The sequence below is a fragment of the Siniperca chuatsi genome, linkage group LG4 (assembly GCF_020085105.1).
Source record: "Siniperca chuatsi isolate FFG_IHB_CAS linkage group LG4, ASM2008510v1, whole genome shotgun sequence".
Taxonomy (NCBI): Eukaryota; Metazoa; Chordata; class Actinopteri; order Centrarchiformes; family Sinipercidae; genus Siniperca; species Siniperca chuatsi.
The window spans coordinates 21,632,816-21,657,124 of record NC_058045.1 but is presented as its reverse complement, the minus strand read 5'-3'; the positions used below and the strand labels follow the sequence as shown (position 1 = coordinate 21,657,124).

The 24,309-nt window shown below is 39.6% G+C and overlaps 4 protein-coding genes across 7 annotated transcripts in view; 3 read left to right on the top strand and 1 right to left on the bottom strand.

The window, feature by feature from the left end:
• LOC122874757 (solute carrier family 45 member 3) overlaps positions 1-3,600 on the top strand; it is a 33,366-nt gene extending 29,766 nt beyond the window's left edge. For all 4 annotated transcript variants that reach the window (XM_044193067.1, XM_044193069.1, XM_044193068.1 and 1 more), the window contains exon 6: positions 81-3,600. In XM_044193067.1, the coding sequence (XP_044049002.1) occupies positions 81-524 (444 nt within the window). In that variant the 3' untranslated portion in view covers positions 525-3,600. The remainder of the gene's footprint in view (positions 1-80) is intronic.
• A 1,409-nt stretch (positions 3,601-5,009) lies between these two features.
• Positions 5,010-12,986, top strand: LOC122874762 (fibroblast growth factor 6-like). Its single transcript, XM_044193078.1, has 3 exons — positions 5,010-5,438; positions 6,027-6,130; positions 8,761-12,986. Exons 1-3 carry the CDS (start codon positions 5,093-5,095, stop codon positions 8,935-8,937), a joined length of 627 nt encoding a protein of 208 aa, XP_044049013.1. The 5' UTR covers positions 5,010-5,092; the 3' UTR covers positions 8,938-12,986.
• A 1,925-nt stretch (positions 12,987-14,911) lies between these two features.
• Positions 14,912-16,950, top strand: LOC122874761 (fibroblast growth factor 23-like). The gene is made up of 3 exons (XM_044193077.1): positions 14,912-15,125; positions 15,496-15,599; positions 15,703-16,950. Exons 1-3 carry the CDS (start codon positions 14,912-14,914, stop codon positions 16,129-16,131), a joined length of 747 nt encoding a protein of 248 aa, XP_044049012.1. The 3' UTR covers positions 16,132-16,950.
• A 535-nt stretch (positions 16,951-17,485) lies between these two features.
• tigara (TP53 induced glycolysis regulatory phosphatase a) lies at positions 17,486-23,430 on the bottom strand. Its single transcript, XM_044193076.1, has 6 exons — positions 23,098-23,430; positions 21,187-21,224; positions 20,983-21,104; positions 20,530-20,607; positions 20,289-20,399; positions 17,486-18,843 (listed from the first exon to the last, which is right to left on the bottom strand). The coding sequence occupies exons 1-6, from the start codon at positions 23,166-23,168 to the stop codon at positions 18,454-18,456; spliced, it is 810 nt and encodes a 269-aa protein (XP_044049011.1). The 5' UTR covers positions 23,169-23,430; the 3' UTR covers positions 17,486-18,453.
• Between the last annotated feature and the right edge of the window lie 879 nt (positions 23,431-24,309).

Here is a 24,309-nt window from a genome sequence, read left to right as displayed (position 1 = left end):
TAATAGCTTTATACACACGGGTAGTATGTTGACAAAATCTATATGATTGATAAGTTGACTCTTTTCTTGTCTCATTTCAGGTCTATATGCCAAAAAGGAAAACCAAAAGCATGCATAAAAATGGTATTGCAACCAAGCGGGACTCTATGTATTTGACTCCTGTGGAAGAGGAGGGCGGACTGAACCACAAAACAGGGACTCCCTACGGGAATGCCTTCTTCAGCCAGGACAGTTTTGAGTACTACCCCAGTCCACACAGCCAGAACGGCTCATCTCCCAGCTCCGGTGGCACCGAACAGGAGGAGGCCGAGTCAGGATATGAGAAACGTGGTGTGGGTTTGGACTTCGCCATCTTAGACAGCACCTTCCTCCTCTCTCAGGTTTTCCCCACCCTCTTCATGGGCATGATCGTTCAGTTCGCACAGTCCGTCACTGCCTATATCGCCTTCTCTGCCATCTTCGGTGCTGTCGCCATCTACTTGGCCAATCAAATCATCTTTGACCAAAAGGATCTCAAAAGCTGAGACTTAAATGCAAAAGATGTGGGAATGATGGAATCGCAAATAATCAATCAGTCATTCAGGTTCCATGGGTGGACCTCAACAATGCACTACTGTTTCCAGAATGCCTTGCTCTAGTACCGTGTATTTGCTTTTACAAAAGTTCTGCGTTGGGGAAGTGTGTGTCTGTCAGTGTGCGGCAGGTAATGAGAGAAAGTGGCTAACGAAAGAAAATGTCACAAGAGATGTGTTATCTGCCAATGATGTGCAGTTTCCGTGTTGGGGCAAGGATTGTTACCTGCCACCTGAAGAGTACCACACGTGACTGTATGCTCCAGTCAGGTGTGGTACTCTCTGTACTGAATCTAATTGAATTCTATAGAAATTGTTCTCAAAACCCTTTGTTGTGACATCTTTTCTGTCCATCGTCTTTTTCCTCAGGTACCACAAACAAAAGATTTACTGTAGAACTCAACCTCAGATACACAGCTACTAACCGCTTTTTAAAATGTTTTTTTATGGTCTTATCCTGAGCTATCCACAATTTTTAAAAGTACAGCCTGTTTTGTGCTCAAACACAGAATTGGCTTTTACAGACTCATCTGCAGCATCACTAAGTCAGTCTGGAGACTGGTCATCATCTTATTGAGACAGGCCTGTCTTTTTTCACAATGGCAGAATGGATAGATTAATGCATTGTTTCTACTCGTTCAGAAAATAGAATTACATGTGGGACCATTGGACCTGTCCATCCAGGATGAAAAACACACTTAAAGGGGTACAGATTGATTTACTATTGCAACTCCATAAAGTTAAGGGACTTGCAAGAGATGGTCAAAATATCTTTGTCTTTTAGTCCCTACAAGCTTGTAAAAAACGCTGGATCCTACATTTCCCATAATACAACTCATCATCTGTCTGTAGACCTTCCCTACCTGTTAAGTGCCATCATCTTTAAAACTCCATGCCCTCAGTTTGTAACGCAGTTTTTCTTTCAAATATTTGAAGTCTCAAGCCTAACTCAAGATGACCCTCATGACGTCACGATGAGATCATCAGGGTTATTTTGTCCAACTTGACAAAGCTCCTCCAGAGCTACAGAGGACATTACATAACAGCTTTTGCTAGCTGAGCTACTCCATGACGAGTAAACTGGCCTATATGTGTAAAATTGATGGAGTACTAAAAATGCAGCCCCCAATCTAGTGTCGCCTATTAATTAATGAAGAGTTTTACTGTAAATATTTTATATACAAATTTACTGTATATCCCTATGGGAATTTTGTTATGCAACCTGTTGAGGTAAGGTTATTGACTGGATAATAGAGCTGTTTACTGGAACTGGAAATATTGCATCAAACGTCCTTTGCCTAGATAATTAGGAGTAGTAGTCTAGTCTAGTGGACTGCCATCCTGCCCAACTATGCTTCTGATCAGGACAGTCGTCTCAGGTTAGTACCTTGTTTTAGTATCCCATCCTGTCTTTATGCCACTGATAAAACACTTTCCCTGCTGCCTAAACCTTCATCTTTTACTGTATTCTCAAATGACAATCTAGGACATCCAGATGGGCTTGTTATGTAACGCTGTATGTAAACATGTAGGGGGATGTCTGATGGAAGCCCACTTCATAGCACCCATTCCTGAAAGACCAAAAAAAAAAAAAAAAAGGAATGCAGTAAATGGAAATATTTGGTTACTGAAAATGATGCGAGAGTAGGCACTGTATATTGGTGGGTTGAAGGACGAGCTGTGTTTAGGTGTGTGTGTGTGCGCGCGTCTGTGTGTATGTTTGTATACATAACATGGAGGACAGAGTGACAAGCATGAGTAATATTTAAGTGTAAGGCTAATGAAAAGTGATGACTTGAGTGTGTGCAGTTTTTTCTCATTGGTTATGATAAACTGTATTGACTTTAGCCTGGCCCATATGACGCTGTATGTTACAATGTATTGTGGCCTTCAGTTGAGCTTTTGAAATTGGCCAGTTGGTGTAAACACCGTGCTTTTTACGCAACCTGAACTGAGTTCATTTGTGCATTTTGTATCCAGGTTGTCTGATCCTACTCGAGGGGTGATGAATTAGGTTCAGCAGATACAAATAGTCCTGAAGGATCTTATTGCTTGAGGTGCACTCCGCATGGGAGAAGTAAAAACGGCAGAGGATTTGTTTGTCATGTTGACACTACTACAGAGTAGAACACTCAAGCAACTGAATTATCCTTTTAGCCCCAAAATGCACAGCAAAATATTGTCTAGCAGTAGCTGAAGTGTCAAAAACATTTGTTTTACAAGTGCCTGTACATTTTTCAATTTTTTTTTGTATGTATTTATTTATGTCTCTATTACAAAATAGCACGTATTAAACTATTGGCCTCTTTGGCATCTTTCATAGGTGCAAGGGTGATGGCTGTTTCTGTGAAAAAGATAAATTATTTGTATAGATGTGGTATAGAAGCATCATCAAAGCTATAATTTATTTTATCATTACCCACTTTTCTCCCGTAGCTTTGTAAACATCACAGAGCCGATTGCTGATGTCTGCTGACCATCAAAGCAGCTGCAGTTGAGAATACTGAAAGCTATCAGAATTTGCCCCTGTGGTCATTATCCATGTAGCCTGTATCAGCTGAAAACTTTATTCACATCACACAACTGAGATTCTTTGATATTTCTTTGTTTTTTCTGGTGCAGCTGGTATATATGAGAAACCTCATAATTTTGTCAATACTGCTTTATCTGGGTCTAATATAACCACTTGTTTCTTCTTATCAGAGTTCTGTTTTATTGTTAAACTTAACAGATAAACATTACAGATATCTTTAACTGGATGGGTGGAGTTGTTTTCAGTCCCTATCACTCTCAACCAAATGTCCTGTTTAATTTCAGACAAAAAGTGCCGATGGTCTGACTATGTTAAGGCCAGAAGTTATTGTGTCCTGATGTGATTGATCAGGTTATTTAAATCAGTTTTTGTCACAAGATTTCAGTCATAACAAAAAGTTGTATTTCATTTTCATTATACATCTATCAGATTGTGTATAAGTATGCAGTTACCAAATAGATTTTATACAAAATAAAAGAACTGCATTGTTAATGAGATGTTGTCCTTGAGTGATTTTACAAAACACATTCTCCTTCTCAATATTAAAAAAACGATACATTATTGGTCATCATTGCATACAGTATTTAAACTGAAAATATAACACAATATGGGCCAATTCATTTAGTTGGTTTAACTATTTGAGTTAATTTAATCTTAAATGCAATTAGATAATATCGTTCATTTTAAGTGAGTATTTTGTAGCGTAAAATGTCCAAAAATCTCTATGCAGTTTGGTCTACAGATACTTGAGATTAAAGGCTGTACAGGAGTGGTTAAAATGAACTTGGAAATGGTGCCATCCTTTGGAAATCGTAGGGAACTGATGTGTGCAAGAGAGACTGCTGGTGCGCAACTGCACTGTCCTCACTGACGCATGGGCATGCTGCTGCTGGCATTATCTATTACATGGAAAAGACGATAGGCTTTCATGTCGCAGGGAATGGCATGCTAACAATGTGTGCCATTTCATGACGGGCCTCTCCAGCTTGCTCCTCATAGCTCTCACGAATGCACCATGGGAAATGCACGGGTTATGGTGTTCTTATAAAAATGTGATACTTTATTAAAATGCCAGTCTGGTCCTTCCCGTTACCCAACCGCGTTGTAGAGCCCCCTGTCTTGCTCACGGACACTTCAGCAGGGCGGATGCCGGCCGACACTGAGGTCTTGAACCCTGGTCTTAGCGGCTGATGGGGCGGTGGACACCCTGCTGGCTCTCTGCTCCAGCTGATATGTCATTTTAGGCCCGGAAAAACACAGATTTTCTGTGGAAAGTTCTTGAACGGCGCAGCAGAAGAAGTGGGACCACAAGAGCCCTGTCATTGCTCTCCGGTGACAAGTGGGCCTGTTTTTACACCTTCCTTCTAAATAAGGAAGCGGCCTGACAGACATATGACCACCGACCCAATTTGGGAGCTGCCCGATTGCCACATCGCGTCCCACGGCCACTGAACGCCACCAATAAGCTTTCTTCCCTTCCAGTCCAGCAGTGACAGTAGGCTATTCCCCTCAACTCTCCAAAGACTTGGTATTTTTCCTGCTGTCAGCACCCTCTCTACCCTTGTATTGTCCCAGCGGTGAAGTCAGCATGATGTCATCTAGGGATGCAATAGCCTTGGCAAGGTTGAAACAGGGTTTTTGGTGAGTGGTAGAGGATTTATTCTGAACTCTTACCGAGAGGGAGACAGAGAGGGGGAAGAGAGAGAAGAGGAAGGAGAGAGTGTGTGTGTGTGTGAGAGAGAGAGAGGCGCGGAGGAGCTGCAAAACATGGTAATCACCACCACCAACATCACCATCACCATCACCTCCAGCTCTGCCGCGCACTCTCCCGTCTCCTCTCCTCTGCACCGGGGCTTGCGTTTCATGCCCAAAGCCCTGATCTGCGCTCCAAAAATAACCCTCAGCCAGCATGCCGAAGGAAGCAAAACAAGAAGAGCGGTATTTTTAGGGTCATTAATTTTGACCACGTGGCCCGAAGGTAAACCGGATGGCCGTTGCGCAAAGGCTCCTCGTCAGTATGTCCTGCGAGGCCGGCACGCCGCACTGGACGCTGACCGCGGTGGTTCTCCTGGGCTTTCTGCTGGGGATCGTGTCAGCGTACCCTTTACCGAGCAGCAGGACAAATGCAACTTTACTGGAGAAAAGATGGGAGACCCTCCTCTCCCGCTCTGTACTGGGGATCTCCGGGGAGAAACCGGAGCTGAACTGGGAGAGTGACTATCTGCTGGGCATTAAAAGAGTGCGGAGGCTCTACTGCAACGTGGGCATCGGGTTTCACCTTCAGATCCTCCCCGACGGCAGGATAAACGGTGCACATAATGAAAACCAGTACAGTGAGTTATACCTCCACCAATGTAATGCAATATAGATTTAAAAAAAGAGAGGCAGAGTCAATAAGCATGGATCTGTGATGAGCAGGCTAGTCTATCCCCCTCTATTCATTTGCATGATCATATGTCATCCGACTCTGAGGGAGAATTGAATTTCTTTCACGGCAAAGACAAATCTATTAAAAATAAGTATCCATCAGTACTGAACACCTCCTTCCTCCCCCTCCTCCCCAAGCTCAACCATGACATGAATGTATGGACGCTTTTAGACACAACTTATTTTTACGCAGCCCTGTGAGGGCGGTCCAGAGACCAATAGCCGTGCACGTCAATGCAATTACTGCAATTATTGCAATAACCAGAATGCGCTTAATTGACACGCGCCTGGATGCAAATGTAAGTCGGGGGTGAAAGATGCAGAACAAAGGCTCGGCATGCTGCGCAGCAATCTGCAAGGTTACACCCATAGACGCAGAGAGAGCACAATGCTACAGTCACCACAATAAAACACTGAATCAGCCAGGATGATCGGTTGGTATTTTATTTATTTATTTATTTACTCTAATGTAATAATTCTTTGTCTTGTATCAGGTCTAATAGAGATCTCCACGGTGGAGAGAGGAGTGGTGAGCCTATATGGGGTGAAGAGCGAGTTGTTTGTCGCAATGAACAGCCGTGGAAGGTTATACGGAACGGTAGGTATGCACAGTATTTAATTTATTGTCCAGCAATGTTAGTTAATATGATCTTGAAAATAGGACGCACTTGCAGCTCGATCATAGTCATATTTTGGGGATGGGACTCCTGCCCTCTCTGCTTGCAGGGGGGCTGCTTTTTATTGCGAAATCCATATATTTTAAATTTCATCAGGAATTTATAAAGCTCTATTTAAAAGCCTATGGGTAAATAATGATGAGGTTAACAGATGCAGGGTTGAGTCCACGCGCCTGAAATGTGGTCGTGTGTGTGTGTGTGTGTGTGTGTGTGTGTGTGTGAGGAGGGAAAACCCCCTGACGCAAAGAAACCTGTCAGCAGTGCTGGAAATCGATTTTAACGGCAAAGCGCTTATTTTGCAGAGCAGTGCACATCACACACATCTTGGGAGGCAAAGGCTCAACTCACCCACCTCACCACCACCAGCAGCAGCGTCTCCCACCTCTAACCTCCAAAACAAATCTTGATGATTGTTTGCTACTCTCACCAAGTTGTGCAGTTGTGCTTGTTACATTTTTAAGAAGCATCCATTTATACAAAGCTTACTAAATGTGTGTGAATTCGGCACGTTTGAGGTGCTGTGGGCACACCAAAGAGACCTCAATGCACAGCACCTTTTGGATTTTGGATATATATATTTGATGCATCCTCAAAGAACACCTGAATTTGAAACATGGAAACCCTGGTTCTCTGATTCTAACCTGATGGGAGCACTATAGCTTAATGACAGTGATGGGGCTTTGACAGATAAAGGATCTTGTAAGAGCACCAGTGAAGGTTCAGGTCAATTTTTTTCTTCAGGTTTTAAATGGCTGAAGTACAGACAGCAACCTCTTAACAATTGTGAGTATTTTTCAAAGGTGTAATAATGGCAATAATGGGCTATAATTCAAACTAAAATGTAGTATCCCACAAATTCCCAGCATACTGTGACAATGGTTTTATGGGCGTGTTAATTTAAGTTCCCAAAGGCCTTAATTTGATCCTGCTGCTGAATGTGTTGGATGTTTTGTGTATTCCCCTGAAATATGAAGTTTTTAAGAGAAGGAAAACTCTTTAGGTGACGTTAAGATGGCCAATTTAAAAAAAAAGTTAACACATACATATAAAGCTAGTCACCTCATCCTATATATATATATTTATTTATTTACTTTTTTTTGCCCTGATAACAAAGAAACACTGGTTCAGCTGTATTTTTTTTATGGTTGAAATGACAATTTAGTTAAACTTGAACTTTTTATCCTCATCACACAGATAAGATGCATTTGCAGAATTACTGGAAATAACCTTGAATAAGATGTCATTCGTTTGCTTCTAGAGCAATGACAGCTATTAATACATAAATGGTCCTGGTGGTGGGGGAGGAAACATTGTGTTTAGCAGAGCCCTACTGACACATGGCTGCTGGTTTGCTCGCTGTGGCCAACATATTTGACAGACAGAATGTGAGTCGGTTATCTGGTCATGAGTGATGAAGCGTTAGCTTGTGAGCAGGCTGATGATCTGATAAGAGATTGAATTAGGCCACATGGTACGGCGTATTTGCTCTGCTGCTTGTGCACTGTCAGCTCAGCGTAGCAGAGCAGTCATATTGTTCTTCATAGTGGCAGATACTGTATTTACAGATTATTTTATATAGAGGGACTTTACGTGGAAAATAGGGATCAGTGTTACACTCGTACCTGAAATCTGTGATTACAGTGCTCTAGTGTATGGTTTAAATATTTCCTCAAGATAGATTTTTTTTTTCATTTTAAAGGAGTAGTTTGACATTTTGGAAAATAGGTTTATTTGCTTTCTTGCTGAGCATTAGATGAGAAGACTGAGACCACTCTCATTCTGTTTAATATGAAGCTGCAGCCAGGAAATGATTAGCTTAGCTTAGAATAAAGACTGGAAACACGGGAATACAGCTCGTCTGGCTCTCTTCAAAGGTAAAAGATATCTGGATCTACCAGCACCTGTAAAGCTTACTAACTTGTGGTTTTATGTGGGCTTATTTGTGGGTCTATGAATTCAACAAACAAGATATAAAATGTTAATTAGTGAGCTTTAGAGGTGATGTTAGGCAGATTTTGTTACCTTTGAATATGCTTGAATGCTAGCTGTTTCCTCCTGTTTCCAGTCTTTATGCTAAGCTAAGCTAAGCATCTCCTGGCTGTAGCTTATATTTAGCGTACAGACATATGAGTGGTATCAATCTTCTCATCTAACTCTGGGCAAGAAAGTGGATAAACATATTTCCCAAAATATCAAACTACTCCTTTAAGTTCAGCAGTTCAGTTTAATTTAAGTTGATGATTTGGCTCACTGTGTATAGTTTAAATTAAATTAAAACCTATTTTTAAAAGAGCAAACTAAGCACTTTAAGAGTGGTTGGTGCTGCTGGGAGATTGCAGAAAGATAACTCTGCATTGTCAAAATGTCAAATAATTGTTCCCATCACTGTGTGTAATCTAAATTTAGCTTTATATTTTTGTGCATTGATCAGAATATTTTTAAAGAGCTTTTTATGTTTTTATGTTCTGCCATCATACCTTCAAACTACAAACTGTCTATTTCTTGAACAGCTATTTAAAATGCACACTGTCCGTCTCTTTGTCCTCTCCAGACAGTCTTCCATGACGAGTGCAAGTTCAAGGAGAGCTTGCTCCCAAACAACTACAACGCCTACGAGTCTCTGGTTTACAGAGGCTCCTACATAGCACTCAGCAAGCATGGCCGTGTGAAGAGGGGCAACAAGGCCACCACTGCCATGACTGTAACGCACTTCCTACCCCGAATATGATGAGCAAAAACTGGCAATAACAAACTTATTTGCACATGTGGATTATTTCCCAGGTAACATAAATACCGTATACGTGCGTACAAACACAAAAGACAAAATGGACTGTAAAAGAAAGAAATACCACTATATCTGATAGTATTTATTCAAACTTTATATGTATATTTGGGTAGCTTACTTTGTATTAGAAATGATGGAAATGCCATTCTTTGCTGCTTTTATGATTTTCATCATTTTGTGATATGAAGGGGATGGAGAGGTGTCATTTATCCCCTCAGTTTATATGGGTGCTTGCTGGAATTGGTTGAGTCCTTGCCCTGTCAGTGGATGACAGTTCATCCTTTTGGAAATGAAATGGATACATTATTACCTCAAAGCACCATATCCTGAGCAGAGGAGGAAGAAGAAAAAGAGAAATGTGTGCATGAAATTTCTACAGAGAAGAATGCCTGTTTTTTTTTTTGTTGTCATCCATCAAGGACTTGGACATTTCCCATCGTCTATGTTCGATTGTCACTGTCAGGGCAACTAGAGCACTTGCAAATATGGCAGTGGTTTTTCTTGCTTCGTCATGAGGTGGCGGTGCCTTGAATTCCTACTTGCGGCCCCCTTACCCTTGCATGCGAGAAACGTGGTGCTCAAGTCAGAAATAGGAACGAAACGCAAGTCACCACTCCCTCAGACACCACTGGGGGGCTTTAGCCCAATTCCTGGAGGGCCAGAGGTTTCTCCACTTTATTTTCTTTCCATAATTAGATCAATTAAGTAATTGAGACTCTATGCTGCACAGGACCCAGTAGAGCCTCTTGTTAATATGGAAAGGTAGATTTAGAGTCAGCACTCACCCCCCCATCATGTCCAAGGGAGCTTTGACAATCCCAGGTTTTACTTTCACAAATTTTGTAGCCGGATCGTCAGGCCAGATTGAGTGTGCGAGTGTGTACTATATGTGTGGGCATGCATTTAGTATGTATGTGGAATTGCTCAGTTTGAGAACTGCTTAATATGAAAGGGTTTTTTTCTCATTGTGGAGGTCAAGGGGTGGGGGTGGAGGGCCATGACTAGAATATCATAGACCTGACGCTATGAAGCAAAATGTCGATCCATTTCTGTCTGCTGTATGTTATATTTCCCTCCAGTTCAAATTGAGTTGGTGCAACCTGTTGCATCTGGTCTGTAGCCTTGACATTTTGTTGTTGATGACTCACACTAATTTATTCGATTTTGTTTTTTAAATTTTGAGTTTATAGCCAAAGTGACGATGGGAGCTGTTTGACTTTCACACTGGTTTGATAATATTTGGCACTTAAAGTAACGTGTTTATGCAGAAATGAGTGAAGTTACAGTGGATGTCACTGAGTAGTCAGTTCACTGTAAATTTGATGGTCTGCTACATTCATTTGAAATAGTGTAAATACTCCAGTTTGGTTTAGAGAGAACTGGAACTGCTTCAGAGTTCATGATCCTGGGATTTGTGAACAATACTTCAGGTAACTCAGTCTGTCTGACATTTAGATGATGTGGATTTCGCTTATTGATCCCAGATTTTTAAGCTATTTATGCATTATTCAGATTGGTCACTGAGTCCACAGAATGGCTTCTTGTGAAAAAAGAACTATGAGCAATGTTGCAAAAAGCAATTAACCAAAGGGTTATATCAGCAATGTTCATTCAGGCTTTGTGTATGCAGCATACCATACTTGAATTCAACAACTGCTCGTACTCCTCTTTCAGATATTGTAGTTTTCCATTGTGGAGACGGGGGGGGGGCAAAGAGCAAGTAATGTTGAAGATAGCAATGATGTACAGAGGCTTTATATGGGACTCTGCATGTGGCACTGGTTGTTTGTTTAACATGGCGAGGATGTGGATAATGTGGGGTAAAATGCCTGAGCATCAGACTGGCGGGCCCCTCGTCAGTTGATGTCAGACTGGACAGTCAGTGCAGGGCCCTGGGATTCCTGTCCCATTGATCTGAGCCATTTTTGTACCAAGGTCAAAGATGTGGGCTTTCTGTCCTGTGTGTTACTTATGTAGGCATGTTTTCTGGTCTCTGGACTTTTAACTTGTTGTTTTCCAGAGCTCTGCACCTGTTTCTTGATCAAGACAAAAATGGCTGTCTTGTAATGTGCAATGAAGATATTAATGACTCTGCACCTTTCTCATACTTCTGAGCGGAGTCTATTTATCGCTGAAATGAGGTGTGATTATATTTTGGTATATTTTGGTACTTAACCTGCAATATTCTGTAAGTAGCAAACCATCAGTCAGGCAAATTTGGTGAAATAAGATTAAAAGATAGTAGCAAGGCTGTCATAGATATATGTTATCATATTTTACCTCATGCCCTTTCTAACATTACTGTAACGCGTTGACAAAACGTCTGTGAGCGATGGTTTACGTGCCCTTTAAGCTCCAGCTTATGTCTAGTAGCAGAGACAAATGTGCTGTATCTGGTCAGAATGAGTGTGTATGTAAGCATGTGTGCGTGTGCGTGTGTCCAACTGTGCGCGCTCCTGTCATGTTCTGTTTCTGCCAAAGCGACAGTAGAGATGGTATCAATTTACCTTGAGTCAGGAATAACAGGGCATTGTCTGACTGTGCAAGCTCATGTACTGTACTCTCCTCACAGGAGAGGAGAAAGACGAGTGGGATGGAGAAAGGCAACACAGAGGCTACTGAGGGATGTCTGTCAAAAGAAAGCACTGACTGTAGTTTGAGCTGTGTGATATGTAGCAAAAGGCCACTTAAAATAGAATCTAAAGCTTCCAGGAAAGGGGTCTGGTGGACTGAATACTGTGATCCAAGAGAGCAACTTGACACTCCCAGGATGTCATGTTTAATGTTTTTGAATATTGACACCATATCATAATTGTGTTTAGGGGATTTTGCCTTGAGCATCTTACTCATTTTGACTGATCAGCCTTTATCACATTACTATGATCAGAAAATGATCACTTGTAGCTTTTTCGGGACTGATTTTGTGGCAGTGAGGAGTTGCTTGGAAAAGGTGTTTTGGCTAATTTGTCAAAGTATACCAAAAGGTGCAATTTTTTATGGAGTGCAATTTACTAAGCAGGGGAAGATGCTGTTTTCCTTTGCTTTACTTTCATCAAAACAAGTTGACATGCATCAAACGTACTTGTATTTGATGACAACATTGTTTTTATTACTGTATGTCATTTCTGATTTATTATGATATGTTTCAGAGGACACTGTCAGCACAACAAGCGATGAGTTGAATGGCAGAATAGGAATTGTAAAGTTACAATAGCTCCTCAAGTGGTAAGGGACACCTGATAAGTTGATATTCTTTAGCAACTTAAGCAACTTAGCTTGGTGTCAGCTTTTTAAAGCTTGACAATTGAAAGTTTAAAGGAAATATTACTCTGTTACAAGTTCTACAACTTTTGCATGACATTGTTTTGAGGCAGAAAAGGTTGTATGATATAACAGTAACTGAGAGAAGGTAGGTAATGGTAAGAAAAATATCATCTTTTAACATTAACCCGTACTTCCTTAATTCCTCATTTTGCATATAGAGTTCTGAATGGACTAGGTATGTGTTACCCCCTTTTATTAAGGATCCAGTGTCTGGATTTTGTAATTATCATACCTGTTCAGCTGGTTTTAAAATGTGTTGGTTCACAGGGAACTGGAGGTCTGCGGGAGGATTTGGGATCAGATGTGTGTGTGTGTGTGTGTGTGTGTGTGTGTGTGTGTGTGTGTGTGTGTGTGTCCCTGTGTGCCGGCAGCCTTTGTGTTTCTCTCTCAGTTTTCTATTCCTGCACTGAGGGGAAAGTGCTTCCTCTGAGTCCCCCTCCTCTTTTTTAACATATACCTCACCTTCTGCCTTAGTTCCGATTATTGAAATGATTGTAAATTAGTTTGAAACAACAGACTTCTCCAATCATTTGTTTCTGAAAAATATGATGATGACGAGTAAGTAAAATACTATATTACAAATGGTTTTCCTTTTATTTTTGTACGTATGTGCTGTGCACAGCAGTCAACTGTATTCCTGAGATGATAATAAAAGACGTTTTGTAAAAGCGGTTGTGATTGAATGCTTTAAAGCTACATGTTTGCTTCGTCATGCTTCTTGACCCCGAATGACACCGATTATTATAGGCACTGGGGCTGAATCTATGAGTGCCAGTGAAAATGTTAAATCTCAAGCCAAAATCATGTTGCATAAATTACCATGAGTCAGTATGTGGCACCCTCTTCTGGTGAAGCTTGACAACAGGCAGGAGGGCATGTGAAAGTAAATGTAGATGACAATGAACTGAAACTGAGAGGAATTAGTGCAAATTGCAGTAACATTTGTAACACTATGTCATGGGTTCTATTCTTAATACATTTCTTGTAATTTCCTAGTACGTTTCCTGGACATAACTATGTAATTTAAAATAGGCACAGTGTTCAATTGGTACAATTAACTGAAATGCTAAATCACATATAGTCTTTTAGTCGGTGCACAGCAGGTCAGCTGAATGTACAAAATGTCAAACTTGTAAACAAGCAAGCATACAAGTTTCCAATAGTAAATGAATGATGAATGAATATTTACTTCACCTATTGTTAGTACTAAACTACATAGTAACAGGAATATGGGCTACCACTTTCTCTTACAGGTCTGTTATTTCCAAAATTTTTCTTGAAACTTTCCTGCAATGAACTGTCTATTGTCCAATCAATAAGCAAAATATTTTCACTGCCCTCTTGAGTACTACCTTGAACCTTTCTCTGTAGTATAATATTCTTTCAGGGAGCTATGATAGTTATGCCTCTGCTCATTAATATGCACTGTACATAGGCTGTGCTGGCATTTACCTTTTGACAGTTGCTCTAAATATTACTTACAGCTCAGAATGCAAATATAAGACATCTAATCACAAGTTGCCTGCATAACTTCCATTAACATTATATAACAATGTTATTATATACATTTTTCCTACATATTCTTTCTGTCGGGCGAAAGTATTCCATCTCTTAAATGTCTACTTTAGAATATAAATGCTTTCTAAAGTTGATCAAAACTTAGGTAAAAATATGAAAAACACCAAAAATGAGGCCACAAAGCTTTCAAACAACAGAAATATGCACTCTAGTGAAAGGAAGCGAGAGGCAGCGGAATTGGGTACAGTAAATTAATAAGCAAGGTATGAGTCGTTCTCCTTGGCTGTCAGTCAACATACTGTGACACAACAGAATCAAATCTTCATTAAGCATCAGTAATTATAGCTAAGTTATAAAGGTATAATGTACTAATTTTGGCATGTGGTCATTATCAGGTTTAAGAACAATGACGTTCTTTATATTTCAGGTTTTGCAGATTTTTTGATCCTTTAAGAATTCTCCCTTCCGTGCACGTTGCAGGTAGGGGAAGTGTGTGCCAGGCCCCTACTCTACTACTACTCTAGAGAATTTTCCGAGTCTGATTTAAACAAACTTCAATCAATAAAGTCAAACAGTAAAGATAAAAGATTGGAGTATTTTGGGAAGCCTGTTATTCTTTCCTCACTTCTTTTTCTTGATCAGAGACACAGATGAGTAAAGCTGAATCACTATCTCCATCATCCTTTCGCATCTTCTGCTGTCTCTTCATCCTCTCTCCTCTGCACCAGCCTCTGGAGTTTAATCGGGTTTAATTTGTGTGTTAGATTTCTATTTAGGTTTGAACAAAGAGTAGAGTAAATTATGCTTCCATCTATGAGAAAATATCTTTTTGCACAGTTATTTAAATTTAGAGTAACAAAACTATGCTCTCTTACCAGCTAGAGCCTGCAGGAATTCTACCTCAGCCGTGGAAAAACAGGTAGGCTTTGAGTCATTTTGGTAAATGAGTTAGCCAGTTTATTGACCCTCTGTTTAAATAGACCTGTTGGACTTTCTCCTCCTCCAGTAGCTGCTAGCACACCAACTTGAACATTTGTGCAATTAGAGTAAGGAGAGCACAGCATCCCCATTGATCATGCCACCGGCTTTATTCTCACTCATTCTGATTGCCGTACATGTGTCTGTAACGGTGGATTGTACAATGAGGCTCCAGGACCCAGAGCAACTTTTACAACACCAGCAGAGCCACTTCAACACGGGAGCACATGCGGATACATCCCCTGGTACGGGACGTTTCTACTTGGAGCTGAGTGGATCAATGAGAAAAGGCATTCACAGACACTTTCTGGGTAAGTCTGCCTATATCCATAAAAACATAATGTTTCATTACAAATTAGTTTATACATTTCAGAAAATGCAATAAAGAAAGAGGGCAATAGCATGCGTTACATATATGTCCTAAAATGTTTACAAAATACCAAACAATGGGCAAAAATGTTTGGAAATACATTCTGCATGGCATATTTCTGGATAAACTTACAAATACATGTTGTAATTTAGGTGTCCAGAGAATATTTTGCAAGTCATCTATACAAACAACAGGATTTCTGGCAGCCAGTAATGTTCATGGTGAAACATGTTTCTAAAACTATTGGCGATATACACTATATGATTTTTGTTCATTTATAACTGATGATGTTTAAACCTGTTTTCTTACAGTTATTTTACCAGTAAGAACAGATACAAGCAACTCTGTGTCAATATTTGATTTGAGAAGAAAACTGTTCCTCTGTATGGACTTAAAGGGAGAGCTGTACAACTCTGTGAGTATTTTTTTTAAGCACTTATTTTAAGTGAAGTCAGGAAATAAGTACAGGGGAAACAGTAACATTAAACATGTTGTATTTGTCTTTGTTTGCCAAACAGAGACAAAAAGACAGAGAAGATTGTCTCTTCCAGCGCATTTGGTTAGATCTGGCGAACCACCATGACATGTTTTACTCTATGAGTGGGGGCTGGCTGCTCAAGCTGGAGGGAGCTGAGTTGCGAGTTGCTCACCAGGAGCCACCTGAACCCTCCTCAGCCCTGGTGGAGAAGTTCCTGGGTCACTTGGTAAAGAGACAGAGGAGGAGTGAGGACGTGAACCCCTCTGATCCATTAAGATCAGAATCACATCCCTCACATTCTGCCAAGGATCACAAAGATGCAGATCATGGGCAGCCTGAACAGGACCAGGCCGGCGCTGTGTCCAAAGAAACCATCACCTCCTGTGATGACCCCCTGCGGGTCTTACAGCTCAACGGGCCTGTCAGTCCTGTCAAGACTAATATAGCAGACCGGGCAGAACAAGACTAAGATACTGAACTTGGGTTTAAGGAGTAAGAAGTCAAGAGGGGCTGCAAGTATTTATGTTTGTTCTGAAAGCTCACTTAATGTTTGACTGCATAGTGGGAGCAGATACTTCTAGACACCTTGTCCTGCATTTGTGGACTGCAGTATCAGTGAGAGCCACAGAATGACTTACAAAGGCCTGGCAGAGTCACACTGACACTAGAGTGTTATTTTTTGAGGCCACACGAAAGCATTAAATATTTGACAACTTCTGAGAATAGAGATATTTTTATAAAAATCAAATTTTTCAAAATATGTTTTTATGGAACTACTATGCTTTTTAATGTACTCATAAACCGTGTTACATCACAGCAGCTCTTCTGTTTGAATAGCAGATGAAGGATACGTTTGGCAACATTCGACATAATCATGCAGCAAGTTTGGACCAGCGAGCTGCTATCCTTTAACCTCTTTTGTCAGTTAAATTTTAAACAGATGTGGCAATGTTTGTTTTGCATATGTAAAAATATGTAATCTGTAAGTAATTATGAATATTTATACATATATTAGTTGATACAGTAATGCTTCATAACATGTGTTTAAAAACTAAACAAAAGTCCAGCAGTGCATCCTGTTGTAACTGAAAAAAAATCCCCTGCCATTTGCAGCCATTCATAAATAGGATCAAATTACGTCAGGTGCTGGACACCAATAGCCACAGCAATGAAAAGGTATTTATTTATTGAAATGTATTAAATGACTTCCTGCCTAGCCTACTGTTTTATTATTTATATATTTCATCTTGTGTTATTTCTGATGTGGAAAAATAAACAGTAACTACTCTTTTGTGTGGGTTGAAGTATTTCTGCTTTACATTTTTGTCTGGAACTTGTTCTGACAAGAGGAAAGTGCAACAGCGTGAAGGCATGACCCGTGACAAAGACAAACAGGAATTGCACCCATTAGAGACTCCGTCTTCAGTCGTTTCTTCCATGATCACTTGCAATTATGTAACTTCCTTTTCTAGCAAATGTTGCAAACTGAAGGAAAAAGAGGAACTGGGAATGAAAGTGGGTCTCGTGCCCTTTCCTCTCATCTTATGTTCACATTTTCATTGGGGTCCAATAAAACGTGTAAAAAGTGTAAAATACCAGTAAGTGCCTCAGCAAAGTTTGTTATCAACATCTCTGAACAGGTTACGTGTAATGTCCAAAATGAAATAATTCATATCAAATAAACGTAGACAACAATGTAAATGAAGAAGCACACTTACTGAAATGAAAACCTTCTAGGCTTGATATCTTTATGAATCAAAATGTAAAATCAAAGATGCATATCATGCAAAGATGAACAAATTTGAACCAGCATAGACTGAATGTGGATTTTTAGGGAGATTTATCAGAAAAAGACATCGCTGTTGGCAAGTTTCCACAGATACTACTATGATACAGAAATATTTAACAGCTACATTTTCTTATTCAAGAAATATACTAAACTGCTCAAGTCTGACAGCATTCCTACTTAATAAAGTGTTTCAAATACAGAGTCCCAGTGATAACAGCCATTGAATCTGTAAAATGTTTTTCTTCATACAATCCAGTTCAGTAGTCACATACTGTACATTCTCTTGTTTATGGTATTGAAGAAGTAATGTTTATCGACTATAAATATTTTTGTTTTACACTGAGAGTGGAGTGAAAAGTAGAGAAACAATGCAAACATACAACAGTACAACAAGTAGCTAGTATGCACTGTTTCTTGGCATGCATTTGTGCATTTTGCACACAGACTCATTAGAGCACATAGCTGCCGACATGTACAGCAATGAACAGCCAGACAGGAACAAAGTGATGATGACATTGCCCTGCAACACAAACTGTCTATCTGAGTTTAAATAAAGGTGATCAACTCATGAAACAGCCTTCAAACCCTGAATATAAAACATTTTGTTGTAGGGCATTGAATAAAATAATGAGGATGCATTATATGTATTATTTAATCCATATCTTGGTTATTTTAAACTGGATTTCTGAATTAAATAAAGTATTGTATAATGCTTTTTTAAGATACAATAATAAACAGCATCTAAATACTTGGCCTAAGATTTTTTCTTTGATATTTCCATTGTCAAAACATGCTTATATTGAACAACTAGAAAAATCTTAGTCATTGACTTCAAAATTTGAATACACTGTATTGTGAGGTGATTGAGCACCAAATGAAAAATAAATACAGAACCGATAAATAACATAACCTAAATTGTAAACTTTCAGTCTCTGAAGCTTTTTCACATTGTCTCTTAGTTATCTCCTAAACATTTTTTAAAAACCTCCGATCATCTAGCTCCTACTGTTTAACATGGTCCCCTCTGTGGACGAACACACAGCGGATCCCTGACAATTTGAACCTGTCGTCCTCTTTTGTCATGATTAGTATAAACCGACACAGACCTGTGTTAGGACTTAAAGAGTACATATGTGCTTTGTCAGAACCCGGAGGCAAGGTGCAATGTAAATCCTCCACAAAGTGGCGCACTGCCACGCACATGTAGGCCCCATGGGTGACAACCAAAGCATGGACAGGAATGCCCCTGACCCCATCGTCTGCCTTTCCCTCCGCAGGAGATGTTTCTGGTGGAGCAGATAAGGAGGTTCTATCCTCCCCTCTGCCATGCAAGTGTTCGGCCCCAATTTGATGGAGCATTTTCTCCAAAAACTCTTTGACCCGCTCATTCACCTGAACAGAGCACAAATCTGTTATAAACTGCACCATGCTTTTCTTTCTTCACTAACAGCACATGTCATGGAAATGTGACTACGGGCGACTGTGAAGGAAAAAAGTTATATTCAAAACAACCTTTCGCATCAAAAACACACATGCCAACTCTCGTTTTGGAAAGCTGGGAGGGAGGCCTCTAGCTGACGCTGATTGGGGCCCCCTTGTGCTTACGTCTAATCTATCTTCAGATGTATATCTGCACCTTCACCATGATGTGCTGGTTACGTACTGGGTTGGACCAGAGTTAACGTCCAAGCCAAGATCTAATGGATGAAGCCTGACCAGGTACCTTTGAAACACACACACACACACACACACACACACACACACACACACACACACACACACGCAGTCCTCCCACATAGCATGTGTACATCCATGCGGAGAAAGTGGTTGACTGAGGAGATAAGTGTTTTCTGCCACCTAGTGGTAGTATGTGTACATTGTATCAGGGCATTCAGGTCAGATCCATATATGGAGTTAAATATGGAAAAAGCTTTCATTTTATTATTGTAAGTGCAACAGATGAGAGCATCTTAAGGTTAAGATGATCTTCTGAACTGTAAGTCTACGGGCTAAGATCATCTTAGCATTAAAGCCTCAGTCCCAGCAAATTACAAAAAATACATAAAGATTTTCCCTGTGGTGTTTAGCCATGCAGAAAGTTCTGGTTTCATGTGCCAACATTTAGGGATATCCATGCATGTTTCCAGAAACAAGGTCCTTGTCAAACTAGAGGCTTTTGTATTTCATTATTATTATTTGTAATTCATTTAGAAACCTTTGCAGCGATTAGTTTTCACTTTGACATTAAAGGGTCTTTTTTCTGTTGATGACTGTCAATAAAGCTACATTAAATCTATTTTCTATTTGATTTCTGTTTACTATTTGATTCATTGTTGGAAGACAAGAAAATATGAAAACTTCAAGGGGGGTGAGTACTTTTTTTGGGCACTGTATATATTATGTATATGTGTTAGTCGATGCTGCTGCTTTACATACTGAATGACTTGCTATGGAGCAACATGTATTATTTTCAATCTTCATGCAACATGTCGATGCAAAGACCCTGTATTTCAAATTCAGCTTAGTTTTAGTTTTCATTGTAGCATTATAAATGCTAGCACATTAAAATACAAATGTCACGTCAGTATATAAGTTAATAAATGAATAAAAAGTTGTTGTTTTAGCACAGTATTATTGGTACCCTGTGCATGACATGCTGTACCAAACCAAGCGTCACAACTAACTATGAGCTTTCAAGAAGAGAGAGACAGACAAATATAAATGGTAAAAGACAGGGAGGAGGACAGAGAGAGAAATAGATAATGCCCACATAAATAATGAAATAAGAGAGAAACAGATACTCGACTCTTCTACAACATCTACAACACCAGCCTCACCTGTTCCTGAGTCTCCCCCTTTGGAGGGGTGAAGCCCGGAAACGACTGCCCGGCTGCCTTGGCCATCTCTCTCACGTCCTGCACCCGTCCCCCCTCTGCTATCCCAAAGTTCTGAAAAACAACAAGTCATTGACTGGATGACTCAGGTTTATTTATCAGTAAGTAAATATATCTAAATGTTTTTGTGAGAAAATACTTTTGCTATAAAGTTGTAAAATCACACAAAAGAAGTTCTACTCACTATCTCTTTAAGTAAAGGGTCACACACCATCTGTAGACCAGAACAACTGCTGTTGTGTTTCATTATTGTTTCAGCAGTCTGGAAGAAATAATACACAATCATCTCATCACATACTGTGACATACTGCTATTATCTCTACAGAGAAGAAGAGGGGACATTTTAAAACGTTTTTCCCAGATTTGAGTTCCTTGATTTGAAGACATCAGTTGCTGTTTTTTATGATTTATACTCTTGCCCTACTAACTACCACTCTGTGTCACAAAGTGAGATGATGCATATATATACATATATATACACCTTATGTATACAGTCTAATATATCTAATGTATACAGTGTAGAGTATTTCTATTACATCTGATCATACAGTAAAATAAATATTCACTGCAGTGTTTTGATTAATTTTTCATCTTAAGATTCATAGCTTGCTCCTACTGTAAAACTAAAGCATCGTACCTGCTGGGCCCGCATCATATCACTGACAAACACGTTGCTGAACTTGACATCTTTCAGGTAACGGCCTGCAGCCTCGGCCTGCTGCAGCCCGATCTCAGACAAGTGTGAATCTATAGCCTGGCCTGTGTGAAGGAAAAGGGAAAGATGAAAGTAGGACACAGAGTTTTTATTTTCTTAGTACATATATCTTCAATCATACTCTACCTTGTAGCAGGCCTTCTTTATTGTACTGTGTTTCCCCACTGCAGGAAATAAATGATTTATCATTAAGTCAAAGTACAGGAGCTAATATCATTAACATATTAGTTAAAGCAGCTCAGAGAGGCTATTGTTCAACTGTCATAAATTAGATTTCATGCCTATTATCATATTTACGCAGCAATATATTTTTCCCGGCATAACTGTTTTGCTCAAGGACTTTTCAGTAGGGCCGACGGTCAAACCTGGCTCCAGTTATTGCAGGACTATAGTCACAGCTCCACTGTGCCTGCTTTTGATGGCCCATGTTTTCTTGCATGGGCTCATATACTTTTTAGTAGAAGTTGCTGTGGCAGTGTCAAATAGGGATGCAACTAATGATTATTTCATCACCAGTTACTTTTTGTTTTGATTGGTTAGTCTATAAAACATCAGAAAATAGTGAAAATGTCTTTCACAATTTCCCAGAGCCCAAGATAACTCAGAGTCTTCACATTGCTTGTTTTGCCTGACCAACAGTCCAAAACCCAAATATATTTAATTTACAATTATATAACAAAGAGAAAAGCAGCAAATCCTTACATTTGAGAAGCTAGAACCAATTTTGTCTGGTGATTGACTTAATCAATTAAATAAATTATTGCCAACTAATTTTCACCTGCAATGTCTTATGGATTCTGGTATTAATTTCCTAATTTCTCTTAACACTAACATGTCCTGATGAACACATACCACGATAGGAAAAGGTGGATTTCATATATATTTGATGTAGATTTCATTATTATAACATTGAAATTATTAGCATATTAAACTAAATTTCTTAATCATATATTCAAGTTTTGTTTTACAGATATAGTTGTACCAGATAATAATAATAATACTGTGTTGGATGAGGGGGAATACACCCGGAGTTCATTCCTTCATTAAGTCTGACCTCTGGTGGTCCTGAGGAGGTACTGCAGCGTCCACAGACCACAGACACCAGGATTGAATGAACTGAGTACCCATGAAGTGGACTGGGACAGCTGATCAAGGGTCATGAATGCTTGCTAGCTGCTCTGCTTATGAAACTGTCCTTGTTTACAGTTAGCTATGATGCTGATGTTATTACAAAATCAGGCTACGTTAAAAATAGAAGCTAACACTGCACTGACACTGCCAGGGTTTCTTTGACATGTCAGTAATGTACACTATGTGACACCTGCTAGGGTTAGCATCTAAGCAAAAAGTTAAATAAATGCAGACCACAGACTTAAAGGGAACTATAAGAAAATTAATAGTTAATACATGAAACTGCTCACAGCAAATCTGTGGATTATCTTGAGTAACGGGTCATGATTTCTGGAAAGAGATATTGATGTTGAGTTTTTCAAATGTATTTTTTGGGCTTTGAGCACCACAAGCCGAGTGCCATATAGTCCCATTATATTCAAAGAATGCAGACATCCCCGCGGCAGATATCTCCAAAACTCAGAAATTCACACCAAAACAATCTAATTGAATAAATAGCACTACAGGTAAGTATTTTTGATTTTGGGGTGAACTGTCCCTTTAAGTCATGTAACTAACTAGTTTTAAAGTACTAGGGTACACGAATTGAAGCTTAATATGTTTGCTATGAATTTTCACACACACACACACACACACACACACACATATATATATATATATATATATATATATATATATATATATATATATATATATATATATATATATATATATATACACATAAACGAATACATTACTACTTTATCAAAACTAGCTTTAGTTAGGCCCACAGAGAGAGAGAGAGACCATAGCTGTAGCTTTATATAAATGGGGTTATGCATGCATTAAGCAGCACTACACGGAGCCTCTGTGCTAAACATAAGGCATGTACCATAAACATTAAATCTCAATGTCAAATGCACTTACTGTCGAACCAGGGTTAGCCCAAATGTTAGCGCTTTCATGCTCTGGAAGTTAACGGCGGAGTAATATCGCATTAACTGTGCGGTACTTTGAAGACAGAATGCGTCTCGCGCCTTGAGAGGAAATGAAGTTGACGCACAGAAATGCGGACCACTCCGGCCACAGATACAGTGATCAGATAACAGGTTGAACCCGACCACAGGACGCCGCTCCAAATTTACGGTGCAGACAGAAATGCTCGTTAATAGGTAGGTTGGCTACTACAGCCCTCTTCTGCTTGGCTGAATAAAGTTAGGAAATACAAAACCGGTGATCAGTTAACATGTATAACGCAACCCATTCACTGCTGGCTGCCGTACAGTAACTTAAATCTTTTCTTAAATGTAGCCTTAACTGTCTGGCCTGTCAGGAATGTTTTGTTTCCAATACAGGAGGGTTTTTTTTTTACCAACATTTCATGAAATAATTACTTTAGGCTTAACTTCAGTGATTAATTATAATATAACTGATCTACCAGGCAATAATCTCCGTAGTTTAAAGTGCATAATATGTCCTGACAATTATAATATTATATATATATATAGTCTGTTGTTCATGTAATGTCCATGCGTGCAGCCACTAGAGGGCATAGGTTGACACTTTCCCTTCTCACACAAGTCATCTGATTTTATTAGTGACATTTCTCCAGACATTTGTCTCTGGTCAAGCCAGGGCTACTTGGGGTCTTAGTGTCTTTCTGAGTTCTACCCATTCTTCTGTCTCACCACTGCCTGAACATGCAGATCATAAAGTAATATATGTCACCATACCAACAAAACCATGCTATGATTGCCTGTTTTGGTTTTTGCACTGATTATACAGTCTGTAGTTATCTATAAATTTAGTTGTCCATAAGGTCTTCACCACATTTCTATTTCTCATTAAACTCAGCTGAAATATCAGTACATCCCATTTTTTCCTGGCGTGTACACATGTGCATGGAGTGTTTATAACTGGTCTTCCATATATTCTGGCCAAGGGAACACATACTGTATTGTCCCACATTCATCATCACTGCTTTGTGTATAACTTTCAAGTGATTAAGTGGTACAGCTAAACTTTGCTCTGCAGTATCATTGCTGACTCACACACACACACACACACACACACGAAAACTAGTCTATTGATCATGAAACAATTAGACACAGAGCTCAAAAGGAACACAGGCGTGGGAAA

Coding starts and splice junctions, on each gene's coding strand:
- tigara (XM_044193076.1), bottom strand. CDS start 23,168: ATGCGATATTACTCCGCCGTTAACTTCCAGAGCATGAAAGCGCTAACA. Junction 21,225..23,097: donor GGGCTAACCCTGGTTCGACA/GTAAGTGCATTT, acceptor TATTTCCTGCAG/TGGGGAAACACAGTACAATA. Junction 20,608..20,982: donor ATATGATGCGGGCCCAGCAG/GTACGATGCTTT, acceptor TATTTCTTCCAG/ACTGCTGAAACAATAATGAA.
- LOC122874761 (XM_044193077.1), top strand. CDS start 14,912: ATGCCACCGGCTTTATTCTCACTCATTCTGATTGCCGTACATGTGTCT. Junction 15,126..15,495: donor CATTCACAGACACTTTCTGG/GTAAGTCTGCCT, acceptor GTTTTCTTACAG/TTATTTTACCAGTAAGAACA. Junction 15,600..15,702: donor AGGGAGAGCTGTACAACTCT/GTGAGTATTTTT, acceptor TTTGCCAAACAG/AGACAAAAAGACAGAGAAGA.
- LOC122874762 (XM_044193078.1), top strand. CDS start 5,093: ATGGCCGTTGCGCAAAGGCTCCTCGTCAGTATGTCCTGCGAGGCCGGC. Junction 5,439..6,026: donor ACATAATGAAAACCAGTACA/GTGAGTTATACC, acceptor GTCTTGTATCAG/GTCTAATAGAGATCTCCACG. Junction 6,131..8,760: donor GTGGAAGGTTATACGGAACG/GTAGGTATGCAC, acceptor TGTCCTCTCCAG/ACAGTCTTCCATGACGAGTG.